This window comes from Nesoenas mayeri (genome assembly GCF_963082525.1).
Source record: "Nesoenas mayeri genome assembly, chromosome: 2".
NCBI classification, from domain to species: domain Eukaryota; kingdom Metazoa; phylum Chordata; class Aves; order Columbiformes; family Columbidae; genus Nesoenas; species Nesoenas mayeri.
This window is the reverse complement of record NC_137543.1, coordinates 1,166,366-1,183,125: the sequence shown is the minus strand read 5'-3', so window position 1 is coordinate 1,183,125 and position 16,760 is coordinate 1,166,366. Positions and strand designations below refer to the sequence as shown.

Genomic DNA, 16,760 nt, shown 5'->3' with positions numbered 1-16,760 from the left:
GATCCTGGTGTTACCATGTGGCTCCTGGTGTTGCCACATGGATCCTGGTGTTGCCACATGGATCCCGGTGTTACCACGTGGCTCCCAGTGTTACCACATGGCTCCTGGTGTTGCCACATGGATCCCGGTGTTACCATATGGATCCTGGTGTTGCCACGTGGCTCCTGGTGTTGCCACGTGGCTCCCGGTGTTGCCACATGGATCCTGGTGTTGCCACGTGGATCCTGGTGTTACCATGTGGCTCCTGGTGTTGCCACATGGATCCTGGTGTTGCCACATGGATCCCGGTGTTACCACATGGCTCCCAGTGTTACCACATGGCTCCTGGTGTTGCCACATGGATCCCGGTGTTACCATATGGCTCCCAGTGTTGCCACATGGCTCCTGGTGTTACTATGTGGATCCTGGTGTTACCACGTGGCTCCTGGTGTTGCTGGCGAGATCCCAGTGCTGCTGTGGGGTCCTGGTGTTGCCATGTGTCTCCTTGTGCTGCCACAGGGCTCCCGGTGCTGCTGTGCAGCTCCTGGTGTTGCCATGTGGCTCCCGGTGTTGCCATGAGGCTCCTGGCATTGCCACAAGGCTCCTGGTGTTGTTGGGGACTCTTGGTGTTGCCGTGGGGCTTCTGGTGCTGCCATATGGCTCCCGGCACCGCCACGTGGGTCCCGGTGTTGCCTGTGGGCTCCTGGTGTTGCCACGAGGCTCCCGGCACCACCAGGGCCACTAATGTCCCCCGTGGGGTTGGTGACACTTCACCAAAACCTCCGTGTCCCGCAGTGTCCGACCGCGACCGCAACCTGCTGGTGTACATGTACTTGCCCGAAGGTGAGGGACACGGGGGACACGGGGGGACATGGGGGACACAGGGGATATGGGGTGGACATGGGGGATATGAGGAGAGGACATGGGGAGGGGACATGGTGGGACATGGGACACGGGGACACAGGACATGGGGGGACATGGGACACGGGGACACGAGACACGGGGGGACATGGGACACAGGGGACATGGGACACAGGGTGACATGATGGGATGCAGGGGACATGGCGGGGGACAGGACACACGAGGATGTGGGGGACACAGGACATGGGGGGACATGGCGGGGACACAGGAGGACATGGGACATGGTGGGACATGGTACACGGGGGACATGATGGGATGCAGGGGACATGGAACACGGGGGGACATGGGAGGACATGGGACACGGGATGTGGGGGACACGGGGACATGGGGGGACACAGGACATGGTGGGACATGGGACATGGGGGACATGATGGGATGCAGGGGACATGGAACACGGGGGGACATGGGAGGACATGGGACACGGGATGTGGGGGACACGGGGACATGGGGGGACACAGGACATGGTGGGACATGGGACATGTGGGACATGATGGGATGCAGGGGACATGGGACACGGGGGTATGTGGGGGACACAGGACATGGAGGGGGACAGGAGGACATGGGACATGGCGGGACATGATGGGATGCGGGGGACATGGGCCACGGGGGGACATGGGAGGACACAGGGGTACATGGGGGACACAGGATGCGCAGGGACATGGGAGGACATGGGACACGGGACATGGGGGGACAAGGGAGGACATGGGACATGGGGGGATATGGAGGGATGTGGGGAACATGGGACATGGGGGAACACAGGGGGATACGGGACATGGGGCGACATGGAGGGATGTGGGGGACATGGAACATGGGGGGACGCAGAGGACATGGGGCACAGGGGGACATGGGACATGGAGGGACACAGGAGGACATGGGACACGGGGGACATGATGGGATGCAGAGGACATGGGACACGGACATGGGACATGGGAGGACACGGGACACAGGGGTACGTGGGGAACACAGGATGCGTGGGGACACGGGAGGACATGGGACACGGGGGGACATGGAGGGATGCGGGGGACATGGAACAAGGGGTACGCAGAAGACATGGGGGGATGTGGGGGACACAGAACACAGGGGGACATGGGAGGACGCGGGACATGGGGGGACATGGGACATGAGGGGACATGGAGGGATGTGGGGAACATGGGACATGGGGGCCACAGGACATTGGGGGACATGGGAGGACATGAGACACGGGGGGATACGGGACACGGGGGGACATGGAGGGATGTGGGACACACGGAACATTGAGGGACGCAGAGGACATGAGAGGACATGGGACATAGGGGACACAGGACATGGGGGACACAGGAGGACATGGGCCATGGAGGGACATGGGAGGACACGGGACACAGGGGTATGTGGGGGACACAGGATACGCAGGGACACGGGAGGACATGGGACACGGAACATGGGGGGACAAGGGAGGACATGGGACACGGGGGATATGGAGGGATGTGGGGAACATGGGACATGGGGGAACACAGAGGGATACGGGACATGGGGGGACATGGAGGGATGCGGGGACACGGAACACGGGGGGACGCAGAGGACATGGGGCACAGGGGGACATGGGACATGGAGGGACACAGGAGGACATGGGACACGGGGGACATGATGGGATGCAGAGGACATGGGACACGGGGGACATGGGACATGGGAGGACACGGGACACAGGGGTACGTGGGGGACACAGGATGTGCAGGGACACAGGAGGACATGGGACACGGGGGGACATGGAGGGATGCAGGGGACATGGAACATGGGGGGACGCAGAGGACATGGGGCACAGGGGGACATGGGACATGGGGGGACATGGGACACGGGGGACATGATGGGATGCAGAGGACATGGGACACGGGGGACATGGGACATGGGAGGACACGGGACACAGGGGTGCGTGGGGTACACAGGATGTGGGGGGACACGGGAGGACATGGGACACGGGGGGACATGGAGGGATGCAGGGGACACGGAACATGGGGGGACGCAGAGGACATGGGGCACAGGGGGACATGGGACATGGGGGGACATGGGACACGGGAGACATGATGGGATGCAGAGGACATGGGACACGGGGGACATGGGACATGGGAGGACATGGGACACAGGGGTGCGTGGGGGACACAGGATGTGGGGGGACACGGGAGGACATGGGACACGGGGGGACATGGAGGGATGCAGGGGACATGGAACATGGGGGAACGCAGAGGACAAGGGGCACAGGGGGACATGGGAGGACACAGGACATGGGGGGATGTGGGGGACACAGGACACAGGGACACGTGAGGACATGGGGGGACATGGAGGGATGTGGGGAACATGGGAGGACATGGGACAGAGGGGGATATGGGACACAGGGGGACATGGAGGGATGCAGGGGACACGGAACACGGGGGGACGCAGAGGACATGGGGCACAGGGGGACATGGGAGGACACGGGACATGGGGGGACATGTGGGACACAGGACATGGGGGGACACAGGAGGACATGGGCCACGGAGGGACATGGGAGGACACGGGACACAGGGGTACGTGGGGGACACAGGATACACAGGGACACGGGAGGACATGGGACATGGGACACAGGGGTACGTGGGGGACACAGGATGCGCAGGGACACGGGAGGACATGGGACATGGGACACGGTGGGACATGGAGGGATGCAGGGGACATGGGACCCAGGGGGGCGCAGGGGACATGGGACCCAGGGGGGCGCAGAGGACATGGGACACAGGGGGACATGAGGGACACAGGAGGACATGGGACATGAGGGGACATGGGGGACATGGAGGGATGCAGGGGACATGGGACATGGGGGGACATGGGAGGACATGGGGGTACGTGGGGGACACAGGATGCGCAGGGACACGGGAGGACATGGGACACGGGACACAGAGGGACATGGAGGGAGGCGGGAGGGACGCAGAGGACAAGGGGCACAGGGGGACATGGGAGGACATGGGACATGGGGGGATGTGGGGGACACAGGACACAGGGGGACACGTGAGGACATGGGACATGGGGGGACATGGAGGGATGTGGGGAACATGGGGGGATACAGGACACGGGAGGACATGGGACAGAGGGGGACATGGGAGGACACAGGGGTACGTGGGGGACACAGGATGCGCATGGACACAGGAGGACATGGGCCACGGGACATGGGGGGACAAGGGAGGACATGGGACACGGGGGACATGGAGGGATGTGGGGAACATGGGACATGGGGGAACACAGGGGGATACGGGACATGGGGGGACATGGAGGGATGCGGGGACACGGAACACGGCGGGACGCAGAGGACATGGGGCACAGGGGGACATGGGACATGGAGGGACACAGGAGGACATGGGACACGGGGGACATGATGGGATGCAGAGGACATGGGACACGGGGGACATGGGAGGACACGGGACACAGGGGTGCGTGGGGGACACAGGATGTGGGGGGACACGGGAGGACATGGGACATGGGGGGACATGGAGGGATGCAGGGGACATGGAACATGGGGGGACGCAGAGGACATGGGGCACAGGGGGACATGGGAGGACACAGGACATGGGACACGGGGGACATGATGGGATGCAGAGGACATGGGACACGGGGGACATGGGACATGGGAGGACACGGGACACAGGGGTGCGTGGGGGACACAGGATGTGGGGGGACACGGGAGGACATGGGACACGGGGGGACATGGAGGGATGCAGGGGACACGGAACATGGGGGCACGCAGAGGACATGGGGCACAGGGGGACATGGGAGGACACAGGACATGGGGGGATGTGGGGGACACAGGACACGGGGACACGTGAGGACATGGGGGAACATGGAGGGATGTGGGGAACATGGGAGGACATGGGACACAGGGGGATATGGGACACAGGGGGACATGGAGGGATGCAGGGGACACGGAACACGGGGGGACGCAGAGGACATGGGGCACAGGGGGACATGGGAGGACACGGGACATGAGGGGATGTGGGACACAGGACATGGGGGGGACACAGGAGGACATGGGCCACGGAGGGACATGGGAGGACACGGGACACAGGGGTACGTGGGGGACACAGGATACACAGGGACACGGGAGGACATGGGACATGGGAGGACATGGGACACAGGGGTACGTGGGGGACACAGGATGCGCAGGGACACGGGAGGACATGGGACATGGGACACGGTGGGACATGGAGGGATGCAGGGGACATGGGACCCAGGGGGGTGCAGGGGGACATGGGACCCAGGGGGGTGCAGAGGACATGGGACACAGGGGGACATGAGGGACACAGGAGGACATGGGACATGGGGGGACATGGGACATGGGGGACATGGAGGGATGCAGGGGACATGGGACATGGGGGGACATGGGAGGACATGGGGGTACGTGGGGGACACAGGATGCGCAGGGACACGGGAGGACATGGGACACGGGACACAGAGGGACATGGAGGGAGGTGGGGGGGACGCAGAGGACAAGGGGCACAGGGGGACATGGGAGGACATGGGGGGATGTGGGGGACACAGGACACGGGGACACGTGAGGACATGGGACATGGGGGGACATGGAGGGATGTGGGGAACATGGGGGGATACAGGACACGGGAGGACATGGGACAGAGGGGGACATGGGAGGACACGGGGGTACGTGGGGGACACAGGATGCGCATGGACACAGGAGGACATGGGCCACGGGACATGGGGGGACAAGGGAGGACATGGGACACGAGGGACATGGAGGGATGTGGGGAACATGGGACATGGGGGAACACAGAGGGATACGGGACATGGGGGGACATGGAGGGATGCGGGGACACGGAACACGGGGGGACGCAGAGGACATGGGGCACAGGGGGACATGGGACATGGAGGGACACAGGAGGACATGGGACACGGGGGACATGATGGGATGCAGAGGACATGGGACACGGGGGACATGGGACATGGGAGGACACGGGACACAGGGGTGCGTGGGGGACACAGGATGTGGGGGGACACGGGAGGACATGGGACATGGGGGGACATGGAGGGATGCAGGGGACATGGAACATGGGGGGACGCAGAGGACATGGGGCACAGGGGGACATGGGAGGACACAGGACATGGGGGGACGTGGGGGACACAGGACATGGGGGGGACACAGGACATGGGGGGACACAGGAGGACATGGGACATGGGGGGACATGATGGGATGTGCTGGACATGGGCCACGGGGCGACATGGGACACAGGGGTACATGGGGGACACAGGATGCACAGGGACACGGGAGGACATGGGACACGGGGGCATGGTGGGATGCAGGGGACATGGGACACGGGGGGACACAGGATGGGACATGTGGGACACAGGATGCGCAGGGACACGGGAGGACATGGGACACAGGGGGACATGGAGGGATGCGGGGGACACGGGTGCACGTGCCGTGTGTGGGTGCAGCCAAGGAGAGCTTCGGGGGGCTGCGGCTGCTGCGCCGCGCCGATTTCCACGTGGGCGCGCACGTCAACACGTTCTGGCGCACGCCGTGCCGCGGCGGCGGAGACGGGCCCCGCAGGACCAGCGCCTGGGACAACAAGCACATCACCTGGTTCGGTGAGACGCGGGGGGACACGGGGACACGGGGGGACACCGGGACGTGGGGGGACATGGGGACATGGGGGGACATGGGGACACGGGGGGACACCAGGACATGGAGGGACATGGGGACACGGGGGACATGGGGACATGGGGGGACACCGAGACACGGGGGGACATGGGGGGACATCGGGACATGGGGGGACACCAGGACATGGGGGGACATGGGGACACGGGGGGACATGGGGGGACACCAGGACATGGGGGGACACCGGGACATGGGGGGACACGGGGGCTTGGGGGACACAGGGGGACATGGGGACATGGGGGGACACAGGGGGACACTGGGAACAGCGGGACATGGGGGGACATGGGGACAGGAGGCCTTGGGGGACATGGGGGGACACTGGGACATGGGGGGACACAGGAGGACACCAGGACATGGGGGGACATGGGGACACGGGGGGACATGGGGAGACACCGGGACATGGGGATACAGGGGGACACAGGGGGACACCGGGACATGGGGGGACATGGGGACACGAGGCCTTGGGGGACATGGGGGGACACTGGGACATGGGGGGACACAGGGGGACACCAGGACATGGGGGGACATGGGGACACGGGAGGACATGGGGGGACACGGGGGCTTGAGGGACACGGGGGGACATGGGGGGACATGGGGCCACAGGGGGACACCAAGACATGGAGGGACATGGGGACACGGGGGCTTGGGGGACACGGGGGGACATGGAGGGACATGGGGACATGGGGGGACATGGAGACACGAGGGGACACCGGGACATGGGGGGACATGGGGATACGGGGGGACACCGGGACATGGGGGGACACCAGGACATGGGGGGACATGGGGACACGGGGGGACATGGGGGGACACCAGGACATGGGGGGACATGGGGACACAGGGGGACATGGGGGTACACCGGGACATGGGGGGACACGGGGGCTTGGGGGACACAGGGGGACATGGGGACATGGGGGGACACAGGGGGACACTGGGAACAGCGGGACATGGGGGGACATGGGGACACGAGGCCTTGGGGGACATGGGGGGACACTGGGACATGGAGGGACACAGGAGGACACCAGGACACGGGGGGACATGGGGACACGGGGGGACATGGGGAGACACCGGGACATGGGGATACAGGGGGACACAGGGGGACACCGGGACATGGGGGGACATGGGGACACGAGGCCTTGGGGGACATGGGGGGACACTGGGACATGGGGGGACACAGGGGGACACCAGGACATGGGGGGACATGGGGACACGGGGGGACATGGGGACATAGGGGGACATGGGGACACGGGGGGACACAGGGGGACATCGGGACTTGGGGGGACATGGGGACACGGAGGGACATGGGGGGACACGGGGACATGGGGACACGGGGGCACATGGGGGAACACTGGGACTTGGGGGGACATGGAGGCACGAGGGGATATGGGGACACGGGGGGACGTGGGGGGACACCGGGACGTGGGGGGACATGAGGACATGGGGACACATGGGGGGACATGGGGACACAGGGGGACATGGGGACACGGGGGGACATGGGGGGACACTGGGACATGGGGTGACATGGGGCCACAGGGGGACATGGGGCTACAGGGGTACATGGGGACATGGGGGGACATGGTGACACGGGGGCTTGGGGGACACAGGTGGACATGGGGACATGGGGGGACATTGGGACATGACAGGACATGGGGACATGGGGGGACAGTGGGGCTTGGGGGGACATGGGGGGACACAGGGGTTTGGGGGGACATGGGGATTGGGGGTTTGGGGGGCATGGGGGCTTGGGGGGACACAAGAATTTGGGGGAACATGGGGGTTTGCGGGACATGGGGGTTTGGGGGGACACGGGGGTTTGGGGGACATGGGGACATGGGGCAACATGGGGACATGGGGGCTTGGGGGACGTGGGGGTTTGGGGGGACACGGTTTGGGGGGACATGGAGGGACAGAGGGACATGGGACACGGGGGTTTGGGGGTTCATGGGGTCTTGGGGGGACAGGGGGGCTTGAGGGGACATGGGGGGACCCCTGAACCCCCCATGTTGCTGACGGGCCGTGCGCAGCGACGCTGGACGGGGGGCTGGGGCTGCTGCTGCCCATGCAGGAGAAAACCTACCGCAGGCTGCTCATGCTGCAGAACGCGCTGGGCAGCGCCCTGGCCCACCACGCAGGATTGAACCCACGGGCCTTCAGGTACCACCCACACACTGACCCACAGACTGACCCATAGACTGACCCATAGACTGACCCACAGACTGACCCACAGACTGACCCACACCTGGCCCACCACGCAGGATTGAACCCACGGGCCTTCAGGTACCACCCACACACTGACCCACACACTGACCCACAGACTGACCCATAGACTGACCCATAGACTGACCCATAGACTGACACACAGACTGACCCACAGACTGACCCACAGACTGACCCATAGACTGACCCATAGACTGACCCACACCTGGCCCACCACGCAGGATTGAACCCACGGGCCTTCAGGTACCACCCACACACTGACCCACACACTGACCCACAGACTGACCCACAGACTGACCCATAGACTGGCCCATAGACTGACCCACACCTGGCCCACCACGCAGGATTGAACCCACGGGCCTTCAGGTACCACCCACACACTGACCCACACACTGACCCACAGACTGACCCATAGACTGACCCACAGACTGACCCACAGACTGACCCACAGACTGACCCATAGACTGGCCCATAGACTGACCCACAGACTGACCCATAGACTGGCCCACAGACTGACCCACACCTGGCCCACCACGCAGGATTGAACCCACGGGCCTTCAGGTACCACCCACAGACTGACCCATAGACTGACCCACAGACTGACCCATAGACTGACCCACACCTGGCCCACCACGCAGGATTGAACCCACGGGCCTTCAGGTACCACCCACGCACTGACCCACAGACTGACCCACAAACTGACCCATAGACTGACCCACAGACTGACCCACAGACTGACCCATAGACTGACCCACACCTGGCCCACCACACAGGATTGAACCCACGGGCCTTCAGGTACCACCCACACACTGACCCACAGACTGACCCACAGACTGACCCATAGACTGACCCATAGACTGACCCACAGACTGACCCACAGACTGACCCATAGACTGACCCATAGACTGACACACAGACTGACCCACAGACTGACCCATAGACTGGCCCATAGACTGACCCATAGACTGACACACAGACTGACCCACAGACTGACCCATAGACTGGCCCATAGACTGACCCACAGACTGACCCATAGACTGGCCCATAGACTGACCCACACCTGGCCCACCACGCAGGATTGAACCCACGGGCCTTCAGGTACCACCCACAGACTGACCCACAGACTGACCCACAGACTGACCCATAGACTGGCCCATAGACTGACCCACACCTGGCCCACCACGCAGGATTGAACCCACGGGCCTTCAGGTACCACCCACACACTGACCCACACACTGACCCACACACTGACCCACAGACTGACCCACAGACTGACCCATAGACTGGCCCATAGACTGACCCATAGACTGACACACAGACTGACCCACAGACTGACCCATAGACTGGCCCATAGACTGACCCACAGACTGACCCATAGACTGGCCCATAGACTGACCCACACCTGGCCCACCACGCAGGATTGAACCCACGGGCCTTCAGGTACCACCCACACACTGACCCACAGACTGACCCACAGACTGACCCACAGACTGAACCATAGACTGACCCACAGACTGACCCATAGACTGGCCCATAGACTGACCCACACCTGGCCCACCACGCAGGATTGAACCCACGGGCCTTCAGGTACCACCCACACACTGACCCACAGACTGACCCACAGACTGACCCACAGACTGAACCATAGACTGACCCATAGACTGACCCACACCTGGCCCACCACGCAGGATTGAACCCACGGGCCTTCAGGTACCACCCACAGACTGACCCATAGACTGACCCATAGACTGACCCACACCTGGCCCACCACGCAGGATTGAACCCACGGGCCTTCAGGTACCACCCACAGACTGACCCATAGACTGACCCATAGACTGACCCACAGACTGACCCACAGACTGACCCACACCTGGCCCACCACGCAGGATTGAACCCACGGGCCTTCAGGTACCACCCACAGACTGACCCATAGACTGACCCACAGACTGACCCATAGACTGACCCACACCTGGCCCACCACGCAGGATTGAACCCACGGGCCTTCAGGTACCACCCACAGACTGACCCACAGACTGACCCACAGACTGACCCATAGACTGACCCATGGCCCCAGTGTCCCTGGTGTCCCCAGTGTCCCCACGCAGGCTGCTGCACACGGAGTGGCGGGTGCAGCAGAACGCGGTGTCCCCGCAGTGTCCCCTGATGTCCCCAATGTCCCCAGTGTCCCCATGTCCCCAGTGTCCCCAGTGTCCCCTGTCCCCTGGCTGCTGCACAGGGAGCGGCAGGTGCTGCAGAACACGGTGTCCCCGCAGTGTCCCCTGATGTCCCCTGGTCTCCCCAGTGTCCCTGATGTCCCCAATGTCCCTGATGTCCCCGCTGTCCCCTGTCCCCCAGCTGCTGCACATGGAGCGGCGGGCGCTGCAGAACACGGTGTCCCCCCAGTGTCCCTGATGTACCCAATGTCCCCAGTGTCCCCGCTGTCCCCGTGTCCCCAGGCTGCTGCACACAGAGCGGCGGGCGCTGCAGAACACGGTGTCCCCCCAGTGTCCCCTGATGTCCCCAGTATCCCCAATGTCCCCAGTGTCCCCGATGTCCCCTGTCCCCAGGCTGCTGCACACAGAGCGGCGGGCGCTGCAGAACACGGTGTCCCCCCAGTGTCCCCTGATGTCCCCAGTATCCCCAATGTCCCCAGTGTCCCCGATGTCCCCTGTCCCCAGGCTGCTGCACACAGAGCGGCGGGCGCTGCAGAACACGGTGTCCCCCCAGTGTCCCTGATGCCCCCAATGTTCCTGATGTCCCCGATGTCCCCGATGTCCCTGATGTCCCCATTTTCCTTGATGTCCCCAATGTCCCTGATGTCCCCGATGTCCCTGATGTCCCCGATGCCCCTGATGTCCCCGCTGTCCCCTGTCCCCCAGCTGCTGCACACGGAGCGGCGGGCGCTGCAGAATGCGGTGTCCCCCCAGTGTCCCTGATGTCCCCAGTGTCCCTGATGCCCCCAATGTCCCTGATGTCCCCGATGTCCCTGATGTCCCCATTTTCCCTGATGTCCCCGATGTCCCTGATGTCCCTGATGCTGCTGATGTCCCCGCTGTCCCGTGTCCCCAGGCTGCTGCACACGGAGCGGCGGGTGCTGCAGAATGTGATGTCCCCCCAGTGTCCCTGATGTCCCCAGTGTCCCCAATGTCCCTGATGTCCCCTGTCCCCTGGCTGCTGCACACGGAGCGGCAGGCACTGCAGAACACGGTGTCCCCCCAGTGTCCCCTGATGTCCCCAATGTCCCAAGTGTCCGCAAAGTCCCTGAATTCTCCAGTGTCCTCCATGTCCCTGCTGTCCCCTGTCCCCAGGCTGCTGCACACGGAGCGGCGGGCACTGCAGAATGCGGTGTCCCCCCAGTGTCCCCAGTGTCCCTGATGTCCCCATGTCCCCGATGTCCCTGCTGTCCCCTGTCCCCAGGCTGCTCCACAGGGAGCAGTGGGTGCTGCAGAACACGGTGTCCCCGCAGTGTCCCTGATGTCCCCAATGTCCCTGATGTCCCTGATGCCCCCGATGTCCCTGATGTCCCCGATGTCCCTGATGCCCCCGATGTCCCTGATGTCCCCATGTCCCCAATGTCCCCGCTGTCCCGTGTCCCCAGGCTGCTGCACACGGAGCGGTGGGCACTGCAGAACGCGGTGTCCCCCTAGTGTCCCTGATGTCCCCCATGTCCCTGATGCCCTCGATGTCCCTGATGTCCCCGATGTCCCCTGATGTCCCCGATGTCCCTGATGTCCCCAATGTCCCCGCTGTCCCGTGTCCCCAGGCTGCTGCACATAGAGCGGCGGGCGCTGCAGAACACGGTGTCCCCGCAGTGTCCCTGATGTCCCCCATGTCCCTGATGCCCCCGATGTCCCTGATGTCCCCAATGTTCCCTGATGTCCCCGATGTCCCTGATGTCCCCATGTCCCCAATGTCCCTGATGTCCCGTGTCCCCAGGCTTATGCACACGGAGCGGCGGGCGCTGCAGAATGCAGTGTCCCCCCAATGTCCCCATGTCCCCAGTGTCCCTGATGTCCCCAATGTCCCCATGTCCCCAATGTCCCTGATGTCCCCAGTGTCCCTGATGTCCCCAATGTCCCCGCTGTCCCCAGGCTGCTGCACACGGAGCGGCGGGCGCTGCAGAACGCGGTGCGGAACGTGCTGGACGGGGAGCTGCTGCAGCGCTACCTGTACCTGAGCACCATGGAGCGCGCCGAGCTGGCCAAGAAGATCGGCACCACCCCCGACATCGTGAGCCGTGGGGCTGGGAGCCGTGGGGCGGGGCTGGGGGACAGAGCTGTGGGGCAGGGAGCCATGAGGCTGCCATGGGGCTGGGAGCCGTGGGGCGGGGCTGTGGGGCAGGGCTGTGGGGCAGGGAGCCATGAGGCTGCTGTGGGGCTGGGAGCCGTGGGGCTGGGAGCCATGGGGCTGGGCTGTGGGGCTGAGCTGTGGGCCAGGTCTATGGGGCTGGGCCGTGGGGCAGAGCTGTGCTTCCACCCCCCCATCCCCACAGCCCTCCGCCCCACACACGAGCCCACCCCCATCCATCCCATCCATCCCATCCCATCCACCCCATCCCATCCCACCCCACCCATCCCATCCCATTCCATCCCATCCCATTCCATCCCATCCCATCCCATCCATCCCATCCCATCCACCCCATCCATCCCATCCCATCCCATCCACCCCATCTGATCCATCCCATCCCATCCATCCCATCCCATCCATCCCATCCATCCCATCCCATCCCATCCACCCCATCCCATCCCATCCCATCCCATCCATCCCATCCCATCCCATCCACCCCATCCCATCCCACCCCATCCATCCCACCCCATCCCATCCCACCCCATCCATCACACCCCATCCCACCCCATCCCATCCCATCCCATCCATCCATCCCACCCCATCCCACCCCATCCCATCCATCACACCCCATCCCATCCCATCCCATCCCATCCCATCCCATCCCATCCATCCATCCCATCCCATCCCATCCCATCCATCCTATCCCATCCATCCCATCCCATCCATCCCATCCCATCCACCCCATCCATCCCATCCCATCCACCCCATCTGATCCATCCCATCCCATCCCATCCATCCCATCCCATCCATCCCATCCATCCCATCCCATCCCATCCATCCCATCCCATCCATCCCATCCCATCCATCCCATCCACCCCATCCCATCCATCCCATCCCATCCCACCCTATCCCATCCATCCCATCCATCCCATCCCATCCCATCCCATCCCATCCCATCCCATCCCATCCATCCATCCCATCCCACCCCATCCCATCCCATCCCATCCCATCCCACCCCACACATCCCACACCCCATAACCCCCCAACGCCTCTTCCCCCCAGATCCTGGACGACCTGCTGGAGATCGACCGCGTGACGGCGCATTTTTGAGAGACCCCCCCCCAGAAATACATTTTATAAAGAACCGGGCCCCCCGCCCCGTGTTTGTGTCCCAGGTCGGGGGGGGGGTTTGGGGGGGGGTTTATTTCAACTTGAGGAGGTATTTTGGGGTCCCCCCCTACCCCTGCAGATATTCGTCCAGCTCGGGGCTGGGGGTCAGGACCCCCCAGTGCAAGAGCAGCCGCAGCAGCGACATCGTCACCCGCGCCGAGAGGCTCTCGAACCTGCGACCCACAGCGGGACACGGGGTTGAGGGGTGAACCCACGGGCCTTCAGGTACGACCCATAGATTGACCCATAGACTGACCCATAGACTGACCCACACCTGCTCCACGACGTGGGGCTGAACCCACGGGCCTTCAGGTACCACCCATAGACTGACCCATAGACTGACCCATAGACTGACCCACACCTGCCCCACCACGCGGGGCTGAACCCACGGGCCTTCAGGTGCGACCCATAGACTGACCCATAGACTGACCCACAGACTGACCCACAGACTGACCCATAGGCTGACCCACACCTGCCCCACGACGTGGGGCTGAACCCACGGGCCTTCAGGTACGACCCATAGACTGGCCCATAGACTGACCCACAGACTGACCCATAGACTGGCCCATAGACTGACCCATAGGCTGACCCACACCTGGCCCACCATGCAGAACTGAACTCACGGGCCTTCAGGTATGACCCATAGACTGACCCATAGACTGACCCATAGACTGACCCATAGACTGCCCCACACCTGCCCCACCATGTGGGGCTGACCCAAGGGGTCACCGTCCCCACGCTCTCCACATTTGTCCCATCCCTGATGCTGGTGCCACAGGGTGTCACTGGGGTGTCCCCAAGCAGGGGGGTGTCACCCAGTGCTGGTGTCCCCCTCCATGTCCCTGTGCCCCCATGCTGATGTGTCCCTGATGTCCCTGTGTCCCCAGTGCCGATGTCCCCCCGCTGTCCCCTTTCCTCCCTGATGCCAAGTGGCCCTGGTTCCCCGTGCCCATATCCCCAATGTCCCCAATGTCCCCAGTGTCCCCAGTGTCCCCTGTCCCCAGGCTGCTGCACATGGAGCAGCAGGCGCTGCAGAACACGGTGTCCCTCCAGTGTCCCCCGATGTCCCCAATGCCCCCTGATGACCCCAGTGTCCCCAATCTCCCCAGTGTCCCTGATGTCCCCAATGTCCCCAGTGTCCCTGATGTCCCCAATGTCCCTGATGTCCCCAGTGTCCCCCCGCACGCTGCTGCACACGGAGCGGCGGGCGCTGCAGAACACGCTGTCCCCCCAGTGTCCCCCAATGTCCCCAATATTCCCTGATGTCCCCAGTGTCCCTGATATCCCCAGTGTCCCCAATGTCCCCACGCAGGCTGCTGCACAGGGAGCGGCGGGTGTGTCAACAGGACCCTGGGGGTCAAGTTCAAGAGGTGCAGGACCCCAGGGGTCAAGGTCAGGGGCTGCAGGACCTCAAGGATCAAGTTCAAGAGTTGCAGAACCCCAGGGGTCAATGTCAGGGGGTACAGGACCCTGGAGGTCAAGTTCAAGAGGTGTAGGACCCCAGGGATCAAGTTCAGGGGCTGCAGGACCCCAAGGGTCAAGGTCAGGGGCTGCAGGACCTCAGGGGATGCAGAACCCCAGGGGTCAAGGTCAGGGGGTACAGGACCCTGGGGATCAAGTTCAAGGGGTGCAGGACCCCAAGGGTCAAGGTCAGGGGCTGCAGGATCACAAGGATCAAGTTCAAGGGCTGCAGGACCCCAAGGGTCAAGGTCAGGGGCTGCAGGACCTCAGGGGATGCAGGACCCCAGGGGTCAAGGTCAGGGGGTACAGGACCCTGGAGGTCAAGTTCAAGAGGTGCAGGACCCCAGGGGTCAAGGTCAGGGGGTACAGGACCCTAGGGGTCAAGTTCAAGAGGTGCAAGACCCCAGGGGTCAAGGTCAGGGGCTGTAGAACCCCAAGGATCAAGTTCAAGAGCTGCAGGACCCCTGATGACCCCGACGTCCCTCATATCCCCCGTGTCCCCAATGTCCCCACACAGGCTGCCACACATGGAGCGGCGGGTGCGTCAACAGGACCCTGGGGGTCAAGTTCAAGAGGTGCAGGACCCCAGGGGTCAAGGTCAGGGGGTACAGGACCCTGGGGGTCAAGTTCAAGGGCTGCAGGACCCCAGGGGATGCAGAACCCCAGGGGTCAAGGACAGGGGCTGCAGGACCTCAAGGATCAAGTTCAAGGGCTGCAGGACCGCAAGGGTCAAGGTCAGGGGCTGCAGGACCTCAGGGGATGCAGAACCCCAGAGGCCAAGGTCAGGGGGTACAGGACCCTGGGGGTCAAGTTCAAGAGCTGCAGGACCACAGGGGTCAAGGTCAGGGGCTGCAGGATCACAAGGATCAAGTTCAAGGGCTGCAGGACCCCAAGGGTCAAGTTCAGGGGGTACAGGACCCTGGGGGTCAAGTTCAAGAGGTGCAGGACCCCAGGTGTCAAGGTCAGGGGCTGCAGGACCTCAAGGATCAAGTTCAAGGGCTGCAGGACCCAAAGGGTTAAGGTCAGGGGGTACAGAACCCTGGGGGTCAAGTTCAAGAGG

At 63.6% G+C, this 16,760-nt stretch overlaps 2 protein-coding genes across 3 annotated transcripts in view; one reads left to right on the top strand and one right to left on the bottom strand.

Moving 5' to 3' along the window:
- The window catches only part of CPSF1 (cleavage and polyadenylation specific factor 1), an 81,238-nt gene extending 67,053 nt beyond the window's left edge, over nt 1-14,185 (top strand). For both annotated transcript variants that reach the window (XM_080339406.1, XM_080339405.1), the window contains 5 exons: nt 775-822; nt 6,346-6,498; nt 8,590-8,719; nt 12,874-13,012; nt 14,132-14,185. In XM_080339406.1, the coding sequence (XP_080195532.1) occupies nt 775-822; nt 6,346-6,498; nt 8,590-8,719; nt 12,874-13,012; nt 14,132-14,179 (518 nt within the window). In that variant the 3' untranslated portion in view covers nt 14,180-14,185. The remainder of the gene's footprint in view (nt 1-774; nt 823-6,345; nt 6,499-8,589; nt 8,720-12,873; nt 13,013-14,131) is intronic.
- A 121-nt stretch (nt 14,186-14,306) lies between these two features.
- ADCK5 (aarF domain containing kinase 5) overlaps nt 14,307-16,760 on the bottom strand; it is a gene marked incomplete at both ends in the record, with an annotated part of 43,161 nt that continues 40,707 nt past the window's right edge. The window contains one exon of the mRNA XM_080339484.1: nt 14,307-14,412. Coding sequence (XP_080195610.1) covers nt 14,307-14,412 — 106 coding nt within the window. The remainder of the gene's footprint in view (nt 14,413-16,760) is intronic.